The sequence below is a fragment of the Sus scrofa genome, chromosome 14, assembly GCF_054392235.1.
Source record: "Sus scrofa isolate SSC_HxYL_T2T_F1_AM1 chromosome 14, Sscrofa_HxYL_maternal_Yorkshire_Landrace_v2.0, whole genome shotgun sequence".
Taxonomy (NCBI): Eukaryota; Metazoa; Chordata; class Mammalia; order Artiodactyla; family Suidae; genus Sus; species Sus scrofa.
Genome location: NC_139396.1, coordinates 109,446,984 through 109,468,984, shown reverse-complemented (window position 1 = coordinate 109,468,984; position 22,001 = coordinate 109,446,984). Strand labels below are relative to the sequence as shown.

Genomic DNA, 22,001 nt, shown 5'->3' with positions numbered 1-22,001 from the left:
GCCCTCAGGTTCCACACTAGAGGGACCTCATCATTCAAACTAGAAACTAATAGAAGTCTCCCCCAAACTGTGTGCATTTGTAAACTGACTTCTTAATATTTGGAAGGGGACCTAGAGACTTGTCTCACTGCCATCATGCTATCTCCACCTAGCCTAATAAATACCAAGAGAAACTTCTTAGAAGTTTTACATGCCTACTCTAACATAGATCCAAACAAGTGTGTTTGGGGATTCCTGACCCTGTGGCTCTTGACCTCAGGTGTAAGCCCCTATAGGGTAAACAACCATCATCCTTCACAGGTGGAGACAGTTGCCATAGGAACCAAAGTGTTATATAATATACCCATTCTTCATATCCCTTCTCACCACAACTTTTCAGCTAGTGATTGGAGAATTCCAGGAAAAGAGAATGGAGGTATGGGGTGAGGGCTGTAATAGAGCCAGGTGGGACATGCTTTACAATTCAAGGCCCTTTTGATGGGTCTCTTGAAGAGGTGTTTTTGTGTGGGCACCACGCCCAGCAGGACAGCTCAGACTCCTGCAGGCGTGGTCATTGTTCTCTTTCTGCTCACTGGCCCCCTCATCCTGGAAGTCACCTTGTGAGCCCATGTGGTTGTCCGCTATTTCTCCAACCCAGCTTCTCCTCTCCCCTAGGCTGTTCCAGCCCAACTGAGTCAGCCACTCAGCCACTCCAAGAGCTGCTTCACTGCTCTCCCAGCCTGCGCTGGCTCCCTCTGCACAGCACCCTCCCCAACCTTACCAAACAAAATTTGCCAATGACTTCTGTGGCAGGCAGCTTGGGACATGGACACGCACACACAAACACACACTTACACTAAATTCTTTTTCTTCCTGTCTTGGCTCGCTAACCAGCATTCAATGCCTGGAAGCCTCCTTTCCTTCTCCCTTGGTAACCCTCACTCAGCCTTTAGAACTGTCGCCTCCTCCAGGAAGCTATCTCCTGATTCTTCCTCCCAGGCTGGGTCACAGCCCAGGATGCATCTGTGCATACATAGCTTATTCAGGGTCCTTTGCCACATCTTTTAATGATATGTTCGGTGTCTGCCTTTCCTCTGAGCAGGGAGTTCCAGGAAAGATCTGTTGAGTCTCTCTGAATGCCTCCTGCCCAGCTCTTGTCCCTGATCACGTCAGGGGCCTTGCGGTCAGGCCATGGACTGGGTCGAGGGGCGCTGCTGGGCTGGCGGGAGTGGCCCCTTGCATGAGGCTCTGCCAGGGCGCGCCCAGACCGAGCTTCCGAGGAATCCCGGTCTGGGAAGGCTCGGCTGTCTCCCTGAAATCTTTGGTGTGCCATGTGGAGCCCAGATTGTCTAGAACTTGGCGGGGAGGGTGGCTACGCGTCAGGCTTGTCGCCTCCTCCCAGGCTGGAGCCCAAACAGCTTAACGCTACATCTGGTGGTGGCTGGCGGGAGACATTCACCGAGCAGTGGAGAGAGCCCCGCTCTGCGCTGGCCGCGAGGAGCGGGCTCTCCGCCCAGGCTCGCGCGTAAACGGCTCCGTGCAGGGTCGGAGTCTGAACACGCCGGCCACTTGGAAGGCTCCTCACGTCCAGGCGCCGCGGTCACGGATGCGCCGGTTTCCGGCCATGAATTGGGCTTCAGAGTCCGAGCCTCCTGCCCGACTCCCGGCTGAGCCCGGGGCCGCGGGGCGGGGGATGGGCGCCCGCCAAAGTCCGTGAGGCCAGCTAGGGTTCCAGCCCATGGCCGTGGCTCTGCTCCGCGACGTTTGGTCGCGGCGGGTTCCCTTTGGTTTCCCTTGCATCCCGGTGCCTGGCTCAGCGTCCCACCCGGTCTCTCTTCTGGATGCCCCTGGGCTGGCTCCGCGAGGGGCTCTCTGCCCAGGGTGGGGGTCATGGCCCGAGACGCACGGTGGCTGAGGTCGGCGGGAGCCAGGGGGCCCCTGGAACTCCTGAGGGCAGTCAGAGGCCGACCCTTCTCCATCCTCTCGTCTCTGGTTAATGGGGGCCGCGAGGCCTGGGGTCTCCAAGTCTGCGCTCCACAGCCGGGGCCGGTCCCCAACGCCCTGCCGGCCTCCGAGTGTCCCTCCGGCTGGGAGCGCGGAGCACCCGGCACCCCCTCCGAGCCGCGAGCGGGAGAGCGCCGCGCGGCGAGGCAGAGGCTCCGCAGTCACGTGGTCGAGAGGAGGGCGGAGGGGAGGGAGGCGGGCAGGGAGGGGAGGGGGAGCGGAGCCGAGGGGGAGGGGGAGGGGAGGGGGCGTCCTCCGCAGTTTGCTCCTCGCTGGGGCTCAGACACACAGCGAGCCCGGAGCCGCCGCGCCGGCCCGGCTGCCGCCGCCACCGCCTCCGCCGCCTCCGAAGCTACCCGAGCCGCGGGAAGGGCCGCTGCCGCTACCGCGGGCCGCCCCCGCCGCGCCGGCCTGGGCTCGGGCTGCCAGCGCCGCCGCAGCCGCCACCGGAGCGGGAGCGGGAGCCCGACAGCGCTGGGCTGGGCTGGGTTGGGCTGGGGCGGGCGCAGGGCGCAGGGGCGGGCGCGCGGGGGAAGACGCACGGGCGGGCTCGGCTCTCCCGGGGAGCGGCCCGGGACTGCACCCGGACCGGCGCCTCCCCGCTCCGCGTTGCCCTCGGCCTCGCCCCGGGCCCGGGCGGATGAGCCGCGCGCCCGGGGGACATGGAAGCGCTGACGCTGTGGCTTCTCCCCTGGATATGCCAGTGCGTGTCGGTGCGGGCCGACTCCATCATCCACATCGGTGAGCGCGGCGGGCTGCGGGGCCGAGGCTGGGCGGGGGCCCCAGCGGCGCGGGGGGTGCGCGGCGTCCAAACTTGGCTGTTCCCTGGGCCGAGGGGCTCGGCGGGCGGTGCTCCCACGAAGGGCCGCGCCGCGCCGCCCCGCGGAGGAGATGTGCACGGGTCGCGTCGCGCTCCCGCGGGCTCCTGCTGCTCCTCGGGGCTCCAATCCCCCTGCGGGGCCCCGCGGCCTCTGCCGACACTTCGAGCCGCGGCTGCGGGGAACCCGGGGCTAGACGCACGTCCAGACCCACGCCCCTGGCTGGGCTGTCGGTGGTGGGGGGTAGGGCCAGTCGTTAGACGCAGCTCGGAGCAGCGGGGGGCAGGGGGCACGCAGGGCCCGGGGTCTCGCCAAGTTGGCAGGGCAGGCTCAAAGAGGCCCGAGGAGAACTGTGCGTGAATGTGGGTGGGTGGGTGTTCTCAGCGTGTGTCGCTGTGTGTGCGCCTGGCACCGTGTTGGTGTCACTGCGAGAGGGCGTTGGGGTGTGTGGGGCCATCCAAGCCTGTGCTGGTGCGTGCAGGACTGTCAGCCTGTTAGAGTGGACAGTGTCTGTCTGTTTCCCTGGTGTGTGTCTCTGTATCTCAGTGTGGGTGTGGGTGTGTATCTGATTGTGGTGATGGCAGCCCAATCCTGGACAGCCCTAGAGTTTTCAGTGGCCAAAGTCTTGAGGGCTGACAGATGGTCTGGGCGGTGGGAGCTAGGGAAGAAGCCTGGGCCACGGTGTTTGGGGAGAGTATGTGTGTGCACTGAACGTGAAGAGACCGATGGAGGGAGAGAACCTAGAGAGGAGAGAAGATAACATAGAGGAGAGGAGGAAGGGGCGGGGGATGGAAAGTGTGTGGGAGTTGGTAGCAGCATGGGAGAAATCCCAAGAAGTTGGGCCAGGTTAGGGAACTGACAGCCCTTGCTTTGGGGAGCCCTTCTGCAGTCGCCTTTCCGGAAGTTGGGAAAGACCAGTTAGCTCAGAGAAACTGGGGGTTGGGAGGTGTGCGAAGGCAGGGATAATGGGACAGGGAGGTGGGGGTAGGAGGGGCGGTGAGGGACTAGGCCTGGGCTTGGTGTGCTGTAATCCGCGGCTGGGGGGAGTCAGCTGGGGGGAGTCGGGCCAGACCTGCTTCTCAATGGTGGATGGGGGTGGGGGTGGGGGGCTTGTGTCTGGCATTCAGCATTGCGGCTCTGGGTGTAGCATGTACGGGACTTCCCCTCCTGCCCAGCCCCCAGTTCAGGGGATCACTGGGCCTAGCTCTGGGACTGTGGTGACCCTCAGGGCCTGTTAAGGGAGGAGGTCTCTGGAGTTGTCCAGGCTGCAGGGCTAGGCTCTGGCTAGCTGGACTGATCTCGGCTGCAAGCTTGCAGAGTCGGCCAAGGTGGTGCTAAGAGAGCAAAGGGCCAGCCAGAGGCTGCCCTGGAGGAGCTAGCTGTTCGTGGTTCTAGAAGGCCCTTTCAAGAGCGGCTCCTTCTGGGCTTCTCAGCCTACTGGGTGGAGAAGGCAAGGTGTTTAGGGACATTATAACTGCCCCCCCCTTCCCTGCCATTGTACATGGAATAAGAAAAAATAGGGATGGAGGGCATGAGGCAGAGCCCAGGGGGCTAGGCTGGGAATGAGCTGCCTGCAATAGGTCATCAAAGGCCCCTGCATAAAGAAGCCCCCTGGCACAGGAAAGCCACCGTGGACTTACTTGCTTAGCTCTATTGAAAGGGGGAGGCCCAGGGCAGAAGAAAGTCATCATTCCATTTTGGGATTGGAGCTAGGGACACTGCCCTGTGGGGGGAACTTTCTGGCTCCTGAGAAGGGACTTAGGGCACCATGTTAGGGCATTTAGGTGCTGCCTGAGGTCATGCAAGCTTGACTCAGTCCATTATGTGGGGCATGACCAGCACATGAGGTGTTTTGGTTGTGAGACACTAGTGTAACCTGGTGGCAGCATGTGCTATGAGCATGTGTAACTCATGTCAACTGTGTTGGCATATTCGGGGGGAGGGCACATCTCTGTGTTGGTGGATGGAGAGCCTTAAACTATCCTATGAGGCTGAAACCCCAGCCCAGAACTCCCACCACCTGACAACCTGCAGTCCTGCCAGCACCACGACCAGAGGGCCAAGGCTGGGGTGGGGGTGAGACCGGGAAGGAAAGCCCCTCTCTAGGCCTGGTTTTGACCCCTCCTTTCCTCCAGGTGCCATCTTCGAGGAGAACGCGGCCAAGGACGACAGGGTGTTCCAGCTGGCTGTTTCCGACCTGAGCCTCAACGATGACATCCTGCAGAGTGAGAAGATCACCTACTCCATCAAGGTCATCGAGGCCAACAATCCTTTCCAGGCCGTGCAGGAAGGTGAGTGGCTGGCCGCGGTGCCCAGGGCTAACGGGGGCCAGGGCCTGCTAGGCGGCGCAGCACTGGAGACCCGCGGGGTTGCGACGGAATGGGCGGGCGGGGAGGCCCCTAGTGCGGCTGGGCAGTCGCGGTGCGCGCTCCCTCCCCGGCCCACCAAAGCAATGGAGCGGGGGAGTGCTCTGCGCTGCGGGGCTGGAGCGGAGAGCGTGTGAGCAGGCGAGCTCGGCAAGGGCTCCTTGCGGGGCGTGTCGCGAGCTTGTGCGGCTCCTTTCCAATTCGGTGGGCGCAGGCGTGTGCGGCTCAGGGCAGTCTTTGTTTTTAGAGTGTTTGTGGGTGGGCGTGTCTGCATTCGGAGTACCAGTGTTGGGGTGCCTCTCCTGACCTAGATGGGCAGTGTCGTCTTCGCTGCCAACCGAGGAGCTTCTGGCGCCCAAGCCCTTGGTCTCCAATCTCTCGAGCCCAGCCCGGGACGCGCGGCATTTCGCGCCTCGCGGTCCTTCTGCGCCTTGACTCGCGTTTCTCCACGGCGCTCCTCCTCCGAGTTTAGAGGAGCCGCTCTTTATCGCCATCCCCCGCTGTGGGCGGAGGCACTGCTGCCTGGGCCGGAGGTGGGCGCTGTTTGACCAGGAAAGGAGCGGAGTTTGGCCAGGCCAAGATGCGGGGAAATCCTCACCAGTGCTGGGTCTTGTTGTGGTCCGCAGCGCAGCCTCTACCTTGGGCCGCAGGCTGGGACAGCAAGAGTGAGACGGCAGCAGCCCCCCCCCCCCCCGCCCCTTTTCCCCTTCTGCCTCATTCACTCCCCTCCCACCTGGCTTGAGCCTGTGCTCTGGGATTAGGGTTTTTCTCCCAGAATGCCTGCTTCCTCATTAGGGACTGAGTCCCTCTCTGCCCCTGATATCTGCCGGGCCGGCGTCCCTTCCCTCTCCTCTCCCTCATATCCATGGGTTCTCCTAGTTCCATATATCCATGGGTTTGACTTTGAGGCCCTCTGTTGAGGATGGAAGGCACAGCTGGTGACACAGGGTGCAGTGATTCCTCCCAGGAGGAAATGCCAAGACAGTGGGTGTAGGGAGAAGGGGGCTGGTGAGGGCTCCAGGCGAGTTTTTTCTCTCTCTCTTCACCTGCCTCCATCCCCTGGGCCCAGAGACCACCTTCTGCCATGGGTTATATGTTGGCTGGTCTTCTGGTACCTCCAAGGATAGGATGACTCAGTGAAGGCTCTGGTCTGGGTCCAGAAGGTCAGAACTGGTGCTGGGGAGAGCTTTATGCTGGAAGGAAGTTTTTGGGGGAGTCTCCTATTCTTGGGTGCAGCAGAGGAGGGAGAAGACCCAGCTCTGGGGCCTGAAGGTCCAAAGGTGTTTTGAGGTGGTTGTAAAAACCTAGAGGTCTTGCAGTGGTGGTGAGTGGGATGAGGCTGGTGTTGTCTGTCATGGGCACTGCTGCTTCCAGGTGTTCCACTGTCTGATGTCCACTGAGCTATGGGAGGAGGAATCCCTGTCTTTCTTTGCTGTCACATCATGCCCTACCTGCTGTCCCTGTCCCGTCCCTAGACTTCTTTTCTGTGTGCCCTCATCACAACTGTTGCACGTACCTGGGGAGGGCTCTAGCCAGGGGAGGGTGGGACCTCCTTAGGAATGACCCTAGCTGGAGTGGGGATCTGACTTATCGGTTACATGCAGCAATATTGACACTGCCTCATGCGCCTTTTACACCATTCTCACACACTTGTCTCTGTGGACTTTCATTCTTGTCCTTGGGAGCTGAGGACTTAGCCGGGAAGCACTTATTTCCTGCTCCAGGGAGCTCATGCTGTGCTGGGAATGCCACCTGTGTTTGCCATGGGAGTTTAGCTCTTCCACCTTCTCTCTTGATATACCTTCTTTCCGTTGACTTCCCCTCTGCTGTGCTGAATATTCCATGCTCATTTATTTTGCTCCGAATGATGCTTGTTGCCACCTCCTGCCTCCCCCCACCCCCGCACCCCCAGAAGATCCCCAGAGACTGAAGATAATCTCGGGCAGGTAACACATATGGGTGAACTGGGCAGCTGGGCCCGGAAAGACACGGATTGTGAGGTCTGGGGAGGTCATCTCTGTCAAAAGGAGCAGCTGTTCATAGCTTCAGTTGATTTTGCCATTTGGGAATGAAAATCTTGCTGTTACAAATGTGTGTGTGTGTGTGTGTTTAAAGAGGAGTCCCTAATCTGGACTTTAATGTAAAACCTGATTTTTAACTGTTGTCAACTAATCAAGCAATTTGAACAATACAGTACAAACCTAATAAACCAGAGCTATGGGCCATTCAACCCTCAAGCCTTAATGAAACTTTGTCTTGGAGACACAGGGCTCTGTCCAGGAGCCTTTTCTGGGTCTCAGTTTCTCTGTTTTTATAACTGGAAAAATGTCTCAGGCTCTAAGGATGGCAGGCTGGCACAGTCTCAGATGGGTGTGAGCGAGTGTGTGTGTACATCCAGAGCTAGAGAATTGGATGCTGATAACTGACAGTCTCCATAGGGGAATACTGACCAGATGTTGTTGCATGTGCTTGTTAAAGTTGGCATGCTTCCAGCTGATAAGCCATGTGGGCAGAAATCTACCTGTTATCCTGTGACCTTTGGAAGCCTTGGGATGTTATCAGGGATGGGAGGAGCCAGCTCCTCGGAGGGCCTCAGGGAGTGCAGAGAGAGGCACAGAGGCTCCTTCTTTCTTGCCCTAGCCTTGGCTGGGCAGGCACTCAGCTCACTGGATGTCCTTCCTTCTGTGCTCTGGTGGGTGCTGTCCATCCCAGGGCTTGGCCCTGCCTGATAGATCATCTCATCTCTCACTGGGCCTGGACAGTCACAGCAGCAAGACATGGGTGGTAGATACAACTTGGATGAGAAAGGAAAGGACTTCTTGGCTGGGGAGTAGCCAAGGATGAGGGCAAAGGCAGACTAGGGTTCAGGCTCCATCAGGGACTAGATGTGCCCCCAGTGGTCCCCTCTCAGTGGATTTGGGATTGAAGTGATGCCGACCCATTTTGGCCTAACAGGTAGTACCATGCAGGGATAAGAGCTTGGTTCCTAGAATCCAAAACACCAGGTTTGCATCTTGCTTGCCTCTCATGCAGTATGATCTTGGGGGAGGCCTGGCCCTGTTCTGAGCTTCTGTTCACATGTCTTTTATTTATTTATTTTTTATTTTTTAATAATTATTTTAATTTTTCCATTATAGCTGATTTTGTAAAATCCACTGTGTGTTCTGTCAATTTTCTACTGTACAGCAATTTGACCCAGTCACACATAAATGTGTACATTTTTTCCCTCACATCATCATCCTCTACCGTAAGTGACTAGATATAGTTCCCAGTGCTAAAAATTCTATCTTTTATTATTCTTTGGAAAGCAAAACTTAAATGTTCACATTCTGAGAAAAGTCTGAGGGCTCAGTAGTCACAGGAATCAGGTATTCTTAAATTTCAAATATGAGGAAGAAAGGGAGTTCCCATCATGGCTTAGTGGAAATGAATCTGATTAGGAACCATGAGGTTGTGGGTTCAATCCCTGGCCTTCATTAGTGGATTAAGGATCTGGTGTTGCTGTGGCTGTGGTGTAGGCTAGCGGCTACAGCCCCGATTCTGTCTCTAGCCTGGGAACCTCCATATGCCACAGGTGTGGCCCTAAAAAGACCAAAAAAAAAAAAAAATTCAAATATGAGGAAGACGAGAGAAGATCATGTTCCATGTTTTTAATATTCGCTTATCTGCAGAACCGTCCCCCCCCCCCATTCTTCCATAGGAGCCCATTATGGAAAGCAGGATAAAGTGGCATTGCTCTGGCTGAAGAAATGGACAGAGGTGGATTGAGAGGGAGGGAGGGGGCATGACTTGCCATCTAGCCCACAGCTCCACAGGACTGGGGGAAACGGAGACCCCATTCTTAAAAGGCGCACATGGACTTTCACGTGCACTGGGTCCCAGGGCAGAGCGAGGTCTCCATGGGAATCTGGGTCAAACCTGACTGCAGTTCTTGGAGGACATCCTGGGAAAACAGGGGTGAATGTGGCTTGTTGTGAGGGAAGGGCATTGAAGGCAAAGCTCTCGGGAATATTCAGCAGCTGCCTTGCTCTGGAGGTGGCCATTTTGGGAAAATCTGGCCCCACCTGTCAGTCAGTGCTGAGAAGCCCCAGGGCAAACAACAGTCCAGGTGGGATCACAGCCCTGCCCTTCAGTAAACAGGCTGCCTAAAGACCCCTCAGGCACACAGCTGCCTCTAATCCCATCGGGAGACTAAACCCCACCCACCAGAGGGATAGAATCAGCTCCACCTACCAGTGGGCAGGCATCAGTCCCTCTCATCAGGAAGCCTATAGCAAACCCCCATGCCAACTTCAGCCACAAGGGGGGCAGACACCAGAAGTAAGAAAAGGCTACAACTCTATTATCTGTAAAAAGGTCACCACACCAAAAACCTATAAAAATGAAAAGACAGAGACCTATAACTCAGATGAGGGAGAAAGGAAAAACCCCAGAAAATCAGCTAAGCGAGGAGGAGATTCTTAGCCTCCAGGAGAAAGACTTTAGACTGTTCACATGTCTTTTAAAAGGAAGCAATCACAGTACCTGCCTCCAGGGATTATTGTGAGGATTAAATGAGATGAGACATGTATGAATTGTCTGTGGAAGGCCTGCGGTAGGTGTTCAGTAAACACTAATTCCCTCTCTGTTCCTCCACCAACTGTGAAGCTGTCTCAGCTTCTCTTGAGGCTGTTGATATTTTCAGTGGTATTGTTGCTTAGTTGAGTAAATTCCTTGAGAGCGGACCCTAACTGACTTTTTCATTTTCAGCTCTTTACTTAACTTTTCCCCTCCAGATTATAAAAGAAATGCCTTGCTACAATGAGCATGAATTAATTTAAAAATGTAAAAAAGGAGAAGGACAGTGCATGCTCATCATATACAGTGTGGAAGGTACAAGAAAGCATCAAGAGACAGAGCAAGATCATTCAGAATTCTACCACTGTTATTTCCTTCTAGTCTTTTTTCACCTAGTGAGTTTCATGAATATAGGGAGCACCCATTCTGTTCAGTTGTATATTTTGGTTTTTTTCATTTAACATATCATTGGCTTTTTCTGAAATCACTAGGAACTGTTTGTAAACATTACCTTTTCTTTTTCTTTTTTTGGCTGCCCCATGCCACATGGAGTTCCGGGGCCAGGGATCAGATATGAGCTGCAGCTGTGTGACCTGTGCTGCAGCTTTGGCAATGCCAGATCTTTTAACCACTCTGCTGAGCTGGGGATTGGACCTGTGTCCTGGTGCCACAGAGCTGCAGCCAACCCCATTGCATCACAGCGGGAACTCCTGTAGAAATTACTTTTAATGGCTGCATGTATTTTTCAATATTCAAAATCACTTATTTAAAAAAATTGAAACATTTATGCTGTGATATGCTTAAGAATTTAATGAAGGAAATAAGAAACTCTACTTTGGCTTGTTGGTCCTAAGATGTATACCTGCAATTTCTTCAGGCTGATTTTGTACAAGCTTCTTACAAGCTACTCTTTGAGGCGGTTGGTCAGTTTATGTAAAAGATTGGATCACTTTTAACAAAATATGCATTTGGTGATGATTTAGCAAATGATAACACAGAAATGATATTTAAATCTCTAAAAGGTTGTATCTTAGATTGAATTAGCAAAGTCCATATTAACAATAAGTATGAAAATTTGTCTTCTAGATACCAGGAAAGATACTAATTTGTTAAATAAAAAAAAGTTCATATTGCTTTAAAGTGCTTGCTCAAGGAGAGGATTATATAAATGCATAAATGCATAAAAGAACTGGCTGAACATGAGTCTTCTCTGTTCACAGTATTATCTTTTACTGTAAGTAAAAGACTTGAGTTATTGGTTATGCTGTAGATATATCTGTCATAGAGTGGAAGGATAACAATTTAGGGAAGAGGAAGAAAAAAGAAATGTAGGTGAGGCAATATTCCTTTTAGTTACAATAAGCACAAAAGTGTTTTAGGAAGGCAAGGTAAAAATCATCCAAGGATAGCTTGGTGTTTGCTGAGTAAAATAATGAAACAATGAAATAAAATGAAAATAAAGCACAGTGACCATTTGTCTGATGGTCTTGGTCACATTATACTGATCACCCCTATGTGGTCCCCCTGCCCCTCGCACTCCATGAAATTTTCTAGATGGTTTCCCTCCCTGAGCTTTGATGCCTCTGGTAGCATCCTTGGCTCCCCTTCAGAATCATAGGTCCCATTGTGGCTGGATTTTCGCAGCCCCTGCTTGCAGACCCACCATTTTCTCTGGGAATGGCTTTATTGGTCCATGCCTGGGAGACCCCGTCGGGATCTTCCTAAGTGTGATGTTAGTGTCCTAAAAGATCCTTGCAGGCCCACCACCATCATTCCCATCCACTCAACTGCATTATTTTTCTCTCGGTGCTGAAACAGATCTTACCACAGCTTTGCTGTTTAAAAACAGAAATGTATTATCTTACAGTTCTGCAGGTCAGAAGCTTGGCATGGGTCTCATTGGGCTAAAATCAAGGTGTCAACAGTGCTGATTCCTTCTGGAAGCTCTAGGAAAGAATCCATTTTCTTGCCTTTGCAGCTTCCAGGGGCTATCTGCCTTCCTTAGTGCCTGACCCCCTTCCTCCTTCTTCAATGCCAGCAGTGGTGGGTGGGGTCCTTCTTATAGCCAGTTATTTCTGTCCTCGCCCCTCCTCCTCTGATTCTTCTGTCTCTCCTCCTTCTCCCAGGACCCTTGCTCTGGGTACACCTGGATAATCCAGTCCTCTCTCTCTATCCTAAAGCCAGCCAATTGGCAACCTTGGTTCTCCTTTGTCCTGTAGCCTGGTGTATTCATTGTTCTGGGGATTAGAATGTGGATGCCTTTGTGGGCTATTTTTTTTAGCTGCCATGTTGGCACACCTGGGGGTGCCTATAGTAGCCAGTGCACCTTGTAACCCTTTCCTTCCTTTCTTTTTTTTTTTTTTTTTTTTGTCTTTTCTAGGGCCGCACCCGTGGCATATGGAGGTTCCCAGGCTAGGGGTCTGATCACAGCTGTAGCCACTGGCCTACTCCAGAGCCACAGCAACACTGGATCTGAGCTGCATCTGCAACCTACACCACAGCTCACGGCAACGCTGGATCCTTAACCCACTGAGCAAGGCCAGGGACGGAACCTGCAACGTCATGGTTCCTAGTTGGATTCGTTAACCACTGGGCCATGATGGGAACTCCCCCCTTTCCTTTCTTGTGCGTGGTTGGCTGCTCTCTTGCCTACTGGGTGGCACCATCTTATTACTTGGGGGATATCAAACTTGCTCTGGAGGTGGCATACTGTAAGCCTGTAGGTCCCTGAGAATTACTTGTGCTCTCCAATGCCACACCAACTTCCTTCTCTGGGCCTGTGAGCTGCTTGTGCCTGAGGAAGCTTCTTAGAGGAATTGGCTTCATGAAGAGCCAGACTGTAAGTCTCTGCCACCATGCAGGCCCATGACCTCCATTTCTTCCAGGCCAGGTTCTTTTTTTAAAGAATTTATTTTGTTGAAGTATAGTTGATTTGCAATGTTGTGTTAATTTCTACTGTGCAGCAAAGTGAATTAGATATACATACATATGTACACACATACATATATATACACACACATTTTTCATTTTATTTTCCATTATGGTTTATGACAGGATTTTGAATATAGTTCTCTGTGCCATGCAGTAGGACCTTGTTTAGCCATTCTATACATAATAGTTTGCATCTGCTAATCTCAAACTCCCAATCCATTCCTCCCCCACTCCTCCTCCCCACTTGGCAACCACAAGTCTATTCTCTTTGGGAGTCTCTTTCTGTTTTGCAAATAGATTTATTTGTGATGTATTTTAGATTCTGCGTATAAGTGATATATGGTATTTGTCTTTCTCTTTCTGACTTACTTCACTTAGTATGATAATCTCTAGTTCCATCCATGTTGCTACAAATGGTATAATTTCTTTTTTTTATATAGTGATTTTAATTTCTTTTCATTATAGCTGGTTTACAGTGTTCTGTCAATTTTCTGCTATACAGCATGGTGACCCAGTTACACATACATGTATACATTCTTTTTTCTCTCATTATTATGCTCCATCAAAAGTGACTAGACATAGTTCCCAGTGCTACACAGCAGGATCTCATTGCTAATCCATTCCAAAGGCAATATTTTACATCTATTAACCCCAAGTTCTCAATCCATCCCTCTCCCTCTCCCTCCCCCTTGGCAAACAGGCGTCTATTCTCCATGTCCATGATTTTCTTTTCTGTGGAAAGGTTCATTTGTGCCATATATTAGATTCCAGATATAAGTGATATCGTATGGTATTGGTCTTTCTGACTTACCTCACTTAGTATGAGAGTCTCTAATTCCATCCATGTTGCTGCAAATGGCATTATTTTGTTCTTTTTTATGGTTGAGTAGTATTCCATTGTGTATATATACCACATCTTCCTAATTCAATCATCTGTTGATGGATATTTAGGTTGTTTCCATGTCTTGGCTATTGTGAATAGTGCTGCAATGAACATATGGGTGCATGTGTCTTTTTCAAGGAAGGTTTTGTCCGGATATATGCAAGTATCATTCTTTCTTATGGCTGAGTAATATTTCATTGTGTGTATGTACCACATCTCTATCCATTCATCTGTCGATGGGCATTTAGGTTGCTCGTTTGTCTTGGCTCTTGTAAATAGTGCTGCAGTGACCATTGGGGTCCATGTATCTTTTTGAATTATAGTTTTGTCCAGATAAAAACCCAGGAATGGGATTGCTGGATCACATGGCAAAAAAAGTTGCCAGCTCAAAAATCCTCTAGCCTTGCCCCCTATATCAGCCATCTTCTCTCTTTACTTGGCCTTTTCACTACCCAGAAAATACTGTCACCCAAACACTTGGAACACTGAGTCTATACTTCTTGTTCCCAAACCGTTTCTAACCCAGTCTGATCCCTGGATATGAATCTTTTTAGACTTGGCGACCCAGGAAGTGCCAGTTTGTTCATACCCTTTGGTTTTGTTCTGTGGGTCCCTTTATATCAGTTGGGATAGGCTAGGTTATGCCATGGTAGCAGACACTTACCTGCTCATCTCAAACTCCCAATCCATCCCTCCCCCATCCCCTTCTTGGCAACCACAAGTCTACATGAGTCTCTTTCTGTTTTGTCTAGTGACTTAACACAAACTTATCTCCTGCTCTTGCTGCATGTCCATCATGGGTCAGCTTGGAATTTGGCACTTTGTGGTGACTCAGCTTGAATATTGCCAGTTGCTGTGCCAGAGGGAAAGAGAGCTGTGGGGGGTCCCTGCCTGTATGTGACACATGTCACTTCTACTTATAACTTATTGACCAGAACTAGTCATGTTTTAAGGGAACAAGTTTTAAGGGATCCAGGAAGCACAGACCTACCATGTGCCTGGAAAGAGGGAGAACTGGAAATATTTGGTGAATGACACGGACATCTACTACCCAATTCATGTCAAAACAGCCCTTTCATTTCCTTGGTGACTCATTAAAACAATGATGGCAACAACAACAAAGAAACACAAAACCAAAAAGAATTTTAGGTCCTGGATCTCGGTTGGATCAAATCCCTGGCTGCCATCAAGTCCCCTTTGCCCTCTTGTTTACTTGTCCCTCTGCTCTGAAAGCAATAGGTAGCCCTTTTGGGGTAGGGGGTGGTCAGGAAGCCTGGGTCCCCAGCCCTGCCAGGCTCTCAGAAGAGAGTCAGTCTTGTGTCTGCCAGTCACATCCTCTGTGAACTAGGGCCTGCACTGGCCCAGCTCTCAGAAGACTTGGGCTCAGTGCTTCCTCAGTAATGAGGTGAAGGTTGGTTGGTGTCCAGGCCTGGCTGTTGCTAGCACCAGATGGGGGCCCCCACAGCTGGATTTAAGCAAGTCTGTGCTCTCTGTGGACTCAGCAGGGCTCCCTGTTTGGCACTGGCCCCGTCTACTCTACAGATGCCTCCTGCCCCCTCCCCATGCCTTCCTCCCCCTGCCTCCCCGCAATGCTGTGCCTCTAGCATTGGGCTGGAGTAGAGACATATCTCGGCCATGATGGGCCTGTGACTGGTCCCTTCTCTGGGGTGGTGGGGTGTGGGGGGGCTGGCCTCTTTGACAGGCCTGAGGCCCAGGAAGGCAGCTGAGTCTGTGTCCAATATCCCATCAGTGGGGTTCTCTACGACCTTCCTTCTAGCCTATAAACAGCCAGATTTCTGGCCAGTGGCCACAGGCTGGGGAGAGAGAGACCCAGGGTTCTCCCTTCCAGGCCTGAAGCACAGGCTGTGTAGCTGGGAGGTGAATAGATGGGCCTTTTCTATCTGTTTCTGGGCTCAGTGGGTGGGGCAGGCTCCCAGCAGGTGAAGGTCCTCATCCTGTGCTGCACCTCCTCCTCCAGCCCAGTCTGGGGCACGTGGCCCTGACTGGCCCTCTCTTCCTAGTTTGCTTCCCTCACATTAGTTCTTTGCTGGATGCAGCAGAGATAGCCAGATGCTGCAGCCCCGTCTCTGCCTGACGTGTGCCTGTTCCCAGCCCGAGCTCAGCCTGGCCCTCCTGTACCTCTGCGTGAGAACAGGCATGGCGCTCACAAGCTGAGTTGGAGGGCAGGAGTGTTTTTGGTCTTGGGCACAGACTGGGGTTCCCGGGCCTGCTCTGCTCTCTGACTCTTGGCAGGATACCTCAGTCTCCATGACTGGAAGATGGGAATGATGACGCAGAGGACATCGCAGCAAGTCAGTTGAGGAAATGCACTAAGATACCCAGCTAAGGGCCAAGCAGAGAGGTTGAGATGGTTGATACAGTGCCAGCTCGAGTGGCTCCAAGGGGCTCTTGGCTTCCTTCCACTTCCTGACCTGGACTGGGCAGGCTTTTCCACCCTCTGCCCCATTTAGGGAGGTTTGGAGTTAATCTCGGCCTTGCTGGGTATCCCAGGAGAGCAGGGAAGCAGGTTGATATTGATGACTGAGCTCATATGGAGGCTGCCTAGAGCCACCTGTGCGGGCTTGGCTTCCAGGAATCTGTGGACCATTGCTGCATGGAATTGCAGTCTTGCTGCAGCCTTGCTGTTCTGAGTGCACAGAGTGACCAGAATCCAGCCTGCCTGGCCCAACCCCTGATCAGCTGGCATAGAGCCCATAACTTGCTCTCTTGGGTGGAAAGGGGTCAGCTGGGTCCAGATTCAAATCCCCGCTCTGTGACTGATTAGTTGTGTGGTCTTGAAAGGTCACTGGCCCTCTCCAAGCCTCAGTTGCAATGTCTGTTAAGTGGGGCTGCCTCTGGGTTACAGTGATGGATCTAGAAAGGTGATATATGCATGTCAGGAAAGAGGCTATTGGCAGGTAGCCATCCACAGGGGTGCCTGGGAGAGGTGCACTGAGCTCCATGCTGGGGTTAAGGGTATGGGTGGCACCACACAGTATGCTAAGTAGGTATTGGATCTCTCTGGGTCCTGGCCACTATTTGTTCTCTTTTCCCATTCCCCTGCCAAAGGTACATGACACCTCTTGATCTCTGTGCCCTGCCTGGGGGTTCCCAACCTCCAGGCTGGACACCATCCCCACACCGCCCTTGGCTGGAGCTCTTGGCCCAGCCTGTCTGTGTGCCGGCCTTGACATAGCCTGAGCCCCTGCAGACTCGGCCTGGGCCTGGCCTGGCCTGGCAGGTGTGCTCTCCTCTTCTCTTCCTGCTTGGTGCAGAGACAGAGGCTTTAGGTCATGCCCTGGCTCTGCTCCTGGATTGGGGCTGGGGCCTTTCTGCCATCCTTTTGTCCGAGCGCCCAGAAGCCTGGGAGGAAGTGTAGAACCACAGCCTGGGCACTGGGTTGGGCTTCCACTGCTTGTCTCACCCAAGTCCTGAAGGGAGTCAAGATCTGATCCCCCAGGCCACCCGCAGGTCCTGGGGTGTCTGCAGTCTTCCCTTTGCTGTGTGTGCTGTCCATACCCTATTTGCAGGAAGGAGCAGGGCAGTGGGTCTTGGCTTTACACACTAGGCCCCCACTTTATGTGTGGCCACAACCTATAGAGCCTTGGCCCTGGATTCAGCCTTTTCTACCTGGGTGGGTCTTTCCTATCCCCATACACCTGTTGTGGACAGGGGTCTCTGTTCCCTTCTTCCAGATGGCCCATTTGTGGCCACCCATGGGAGCTCACTCAAGTTCCGAGGGAGGGGGTGGGGGGTCCTGGGTTGGCAGTCAGAGATGTGGCTTTGCCCCATACCTCCAGCCAGCACTGCTTTCCCTTCTGTCTGGTGGGGTCCCTGTCCCAGGCTACGGTGGATCCATGGGCAGAACTAGGAGGGCCAGGAGGGGGCTGCCTTATTGGCAAGGGCTCCACGTCCTTCTGGGCAGTATCTGCCCTGCTCTAGACGACTAATTGAATAGAAATCCTCCACGCACTGTGAGGCAGAGCTCTGGCCCCGCCTAATCTCGTTAAGAAGTCCCCTGACAGTCTCATTAGGCGGCTGGCTGCTCAGAGGTTTATCTCTGCCATAGGGTGGCCAGGCCCCTGGAGGCTGGACCTGGGAATAGCCCCCACCCCGCTGCCCTCCACAGGCTCAGGCAGAGGTGAGGCTGCGCAGCTCTGCCGGCCACTAGCAGTCCTTACTTAATCGGTTACGGTTTGCTGGGCTTAATTACTTTAAAATTATTAACTCAGCTGGAGAAAGCAGGTGGTGGGGGTCGAGGAAGAAATGCGAGCCTTTTTATGGGGCGTGAGGCTGGGCAGGGCTGATGGGTTGGTTTCCAGCCCGGCCAAGACCGCTCTCCGGGAGAGCCCTGGCAGGCTGCCCATCCTGCCTGCGGCCGCCACCGAGCTGGGTGTGGCAGGGACAGGCAAGTGGGCTAAGAGTGCGAACCGTGCTATAAGAAAGTGAAGCCAGCCCAGGGTCCATGGGAGCACAGATGTGCTGCCTAACCTAGCCTGACCTTGGGCGCAACCATGGGAGGCATCCTGGAAGAGGTGATTCCTGACATGCATCTTAACTGAGGAGTGAGGGTTGATCAGGTGAAGAATGGGAGGCAGGCCCTGCAGGTGGTGGAACAGCTTGAGCCAAGGCTCAGAGGTGTGAAAAGCCAAGACCTGTGAGCTGCTCAGGGTTGCTGGGCATAGGTGGAGGAGGAGGATGCTGACAGCTCGCTGGGACTGCAGGGATCTTAGAGCTTCCTTTCTGTGGTCCTGGCAGAAATGGCTCCGGCTCTGGGGCAGGCATATTCACATCTACCTTGAAGAATTGTCTATGGAGTCCAAAGGAATGGCATATATACAAGGCATGCATACAGTAGGTGCCCATTTATTCCCTGTTCTCATGTCTACCAGGGGTTGACCCTGTGCCAGCCACCATGCTAGGTGTGTGTGAGTACAGCAGACCCAGTCCCCATCCTCAGGGGTCTCAAGCAGCTGTCAGTGCCCAGGCTCCACCCTAGAGACCCTAATTTCACAAGCCAGGATATGGCCCAGGCATGGGTGCTCTTTAAGAGCTTCCTGGGTGGCTCTGAGCTGAAGATAGCTAACCTTCCTTATAAGGAATATTTCTCTGTAAGGAGTATTTCATCTCATCTCATCAGTACCATGAAGCAGTGGAGCAGTGGTACGTGCATGTTCTAATTCATAATTTTACAGTAATTTAAAAAAAAATCAAGCTATTGGTTTTCTTTCCATTAGTGAGATGGTGGCAGGCAGTAAAGCCCACTGTCTTCCTATAATCGGATTTAAATTGTTTTAATTATACAGCCCATATTCTCCCAGTAACATACCATCTCTGTGAGTTAATGGGCTTTGAAATATCCTTTTGTTCCATACACTGTAGATACAGATTTTTTTGTAAAATGATTTATTTTATATCTAGAAATCCGAAAATTAGCTATCAAGTAGTTTCAGATGAGTATTGCGAGGTTCTGCTACGTTAGAAGAAGGTAAATAAATGTCTACAGAAAACCCAGCCCAAATTCCTAGATGGAATTCTGAGTATCTCTCTGTCTCCAGAAAACGGTTTTAAGAGCACAAGCGATGTACCAAGCTATCAGTGTTTCTCTGGCTGTGGCAGAGAGACAACGTTCCTGTGCTGTAGAAATTTCTCTGTTGATCCTTCAGTCAGGATATTAGAAAGGAAATGTTCATTCATTCATGCATTCATTTCCTGAGTGTCTGCTGTGGCCTTGGTCCTGAACCTGGGGATACACAGCAAGGAAAGCCGAGATCTTTATCCTTAACAAGCTGGTGCTTTCCAGAGAAACAAGCATTTACATACGTGACTCTCAAATGAGACCCTTTCTGTGGTCAGTGCTTCTGTGTATTGGGCTGCCAGGCAGGGCTTGCCGCTCACAGAGCTCCCTCTCTGCCAATGATCTGTAAATGCTGAGGAGGTACACAGGGCTATACTCAGGCTGCCCCTAGCAAGGCAGCAGCGTGGCTTTTTAGGGCTTCTTGAAAGGTGGGCTGGGCCAGGCCAAATCTGTTCTTCATATGGGTCACCCCTCAGCCCTACCCATCCTGCACTGTCTGGGACCTGGCTCTGCCTCAGGACCCCCTTGGGTACCTAATAGGGCCCAGCCTCAGTTCAGAAGGGTCAGTGGGGCTGCCCTGTTCAAGCTGTGGAGGTGCCAGAAAAGACTCCTGGGTTCTGATGACTATTGGCTGAGGATCTAGTGGGGGTGTTGTGTGTAGGTGTTTGCACTGGAGGTGGTGGGATTCAGCTCCCTTGGTTCCCCTGGCCTGGGGCTGAGGCACTACTGGGATCAGCTGGGATCAGCTGGAAGTACTGTGTGGCCTTTGTGAGTTCCTGAGGCTGGCTGAGGTGGGCAGTGTGTGCAGTGGTGCTCCTACCACAGTCTCAGGGAGCTGTGCCCGCCAGTATGAGGGCAGTGAGACCCCTTCCTTCCCTAGTGCTTTCTTCTTGTGCGTGCTCCCGGAGGATGTGGGCACTGTGTTTGGAGCCCTGTCAGCTGGGGGTCTCTTAGCAGTGCTGTGGAAAAGACCAGCATCTCCTCAACGGTTCAGGAGCAAGCAGGATGAGCAGGCTCGGGAGGTCCAGCTGTCCCTTGCCCACACCAACCTCTCCGCTGGAAAAGCCCAGATTGATTCTTCTTTCTAAGCTCCCTCAGCGTAGAATCTCAAGCTCAGAACCCCTTCCCACGCCATGAATTAGTTCCCTTAAATCTAGACCCCATAACCAGGCTCACAAACTCCAGTTTAGCATCCGAGGCTAAAAGTCTCCATGACAAAACCTCAGGATCCTAACTTCTATATGGGCTCCTTGGGAGAAGAACTACAGACTCAGAACTCTAGCCCAGAGCCCCAATTTGGAAGCCACACACCCCAGACCCTCCAAGCCAAGGTCTCCTGTTACAGAGTCCCAGAACCATGCCTTTGAAGCCAGACCCAACTGAGAACTCCAGCCCTGCACTCCACTCTCTGGACGGGCAGGTGCTGTCCCACTCCTGGAAGTTGCGACTCCACAGATGTAAATGCTGAACCCACAGAGAACCACGTGTTTGTGAGACGTGACTGAGGTTTTGCTATGTGTGGCCTCTCACAGTGTACCTGGTATTGACAGTGGGCGAGGAGTCCTGTAGTTCTGAAAACTGTAAGGAGGGGGATGCTCGGGCTGAGGGAGGACTGGGGGCTGGGAGCCCTGCAGGGGAGGACTGCCCACCCTCACCGGCTATAGTATTACTCTGAGCAGGGATAACGTGGGGTGCAGCATGAGTGCCCAGAGCCCCAGCTCCAGGAGGGGATGCGGTGACATGGGCCATCAGCCCCAGGGTTCTCTGCTGTCCTTCTGGCTTGTCAAGTTGCTCAAAGGAGGCCTTGGGGGAATCTACCAGCCTGTCGTATCGGGATCTGTGTCAGCAGTAGGATTTTTTTTCTGTCCCCAGAGCACCTTGCTTCCCTACGTTTTTTTTCTTGCCTTTGAAGGGCTCATGTTGAAAGATTGATCTGTGGGATCAAAGACAGTCCCTGCAGGAGGTGATGTTGTAAATGAGGCCTGAAGGATAAGGAGGACTTTGCCAGGGAAGGGATGGGGAACAGCATGTGCAAAGGCTGAGAGGCACAATGAGGGGTGCTCTGGGGTAATTTAGGGCTGGAGTGGGAGGTGGAGAGTGAGATGTTGCAAAGCCTGAGGAGCCTGAGGGTGTGGGAGGCCTCTGTGAGTTTCCTGGATTGAAGTAGCTGGACTAGATTTGTCTGGTGTAGGGACTGGATGAGAGAGGCTTGGCGCTTAGGGGAGCAGGGGGCCACCAATTGTCCTTAGTTATGAGGGGCCTGAGCTAGGTGGGCAGAGAGCCCAGTCTTTGTCTTCCTCTATGGGCATCCTCCATGTGCTTCTCTAGGGCCACCCCCTCCAGGCAGCCTCTCAGGCCTCCAGTCCTCACCTCAGCAGCTCTGCTCTCCTGCCCCTGCAGGCCCTGGCTGCTGTGGAAGCTCCAAGGGGGCAGAGAGTTCTGGGCCATTCCTTTCTCCTCCCTCCTTCCTTCCTATCTTTCTTCCTCTCCCTCCCCAAATTTTATTTTTATACATGCAGAGAGTTGAAAGAGCGGATGACTTCCAAAAGGTTAGAAAACTAGCAGCTCCTCTTCTCCGTGTTCTCCCCCCCCAGCAGCAGCCCTTCTCCCCTCTTAGTTCCCAAGAGCACCTTGGATTGCAGCGCTTGACTTCTCACTTCGGGAGTGAACTAGGGCTCCTCTCCCTCTGTGCCCTGCACTTCCCCCTCCCCCCTCTGCCCAGCGTTGTCATTAGGGCAGATCAGTGCTGCATGGGAAGGTTTAGCACTTTAGCCCTGCATCAACGCGGGCCACAGCCGAGCTGGTACAGCCTTTGGTTTTCTTGTACCTTCTTTTGTTTCTTCTGGAGTTGACGACATTTAACTTGTTTGGTGCTTAGTTTCCCA

The 22,001-nt window shown here is 52.9% G+C and overlaps 1 protein-coding gene across 4 annotated transcripts in view; it reads left to right on the top strand.

Annotated features, from left to right (window-relative positions):
• The first annotated feature begins 2,490 nt into the window (after positions 1 to 2,490).
• The window catches only part of GRID1 (glutamate ionotropic receptor delta type subunit 1), a 688,013-nt gene continuing 668,502 nt past the window's right edge, over positions 2,491 to 22,001 (top strand). For all 4 annotated transcript variants that reach the window (XM_084996422.1, XM_084996423.1, XM_013983389.3 and 1 more), the window contains exons 1-2: positions 2,491 to 2,724; positions 4,937 to 5,092. In XM_084996422.1, coding sequence (XP_084852548.1) covers positions 2,646 to 2,724; positions 4,937 to 5,092 — 235 coding nt within the window. In that variant the 5' untranslated portion in view covers positions 2,491 to 2,645. The remainder of the gene's footprint in view (positions 2,725 to 4,936; positions 5,093 to 22,001) is intronic.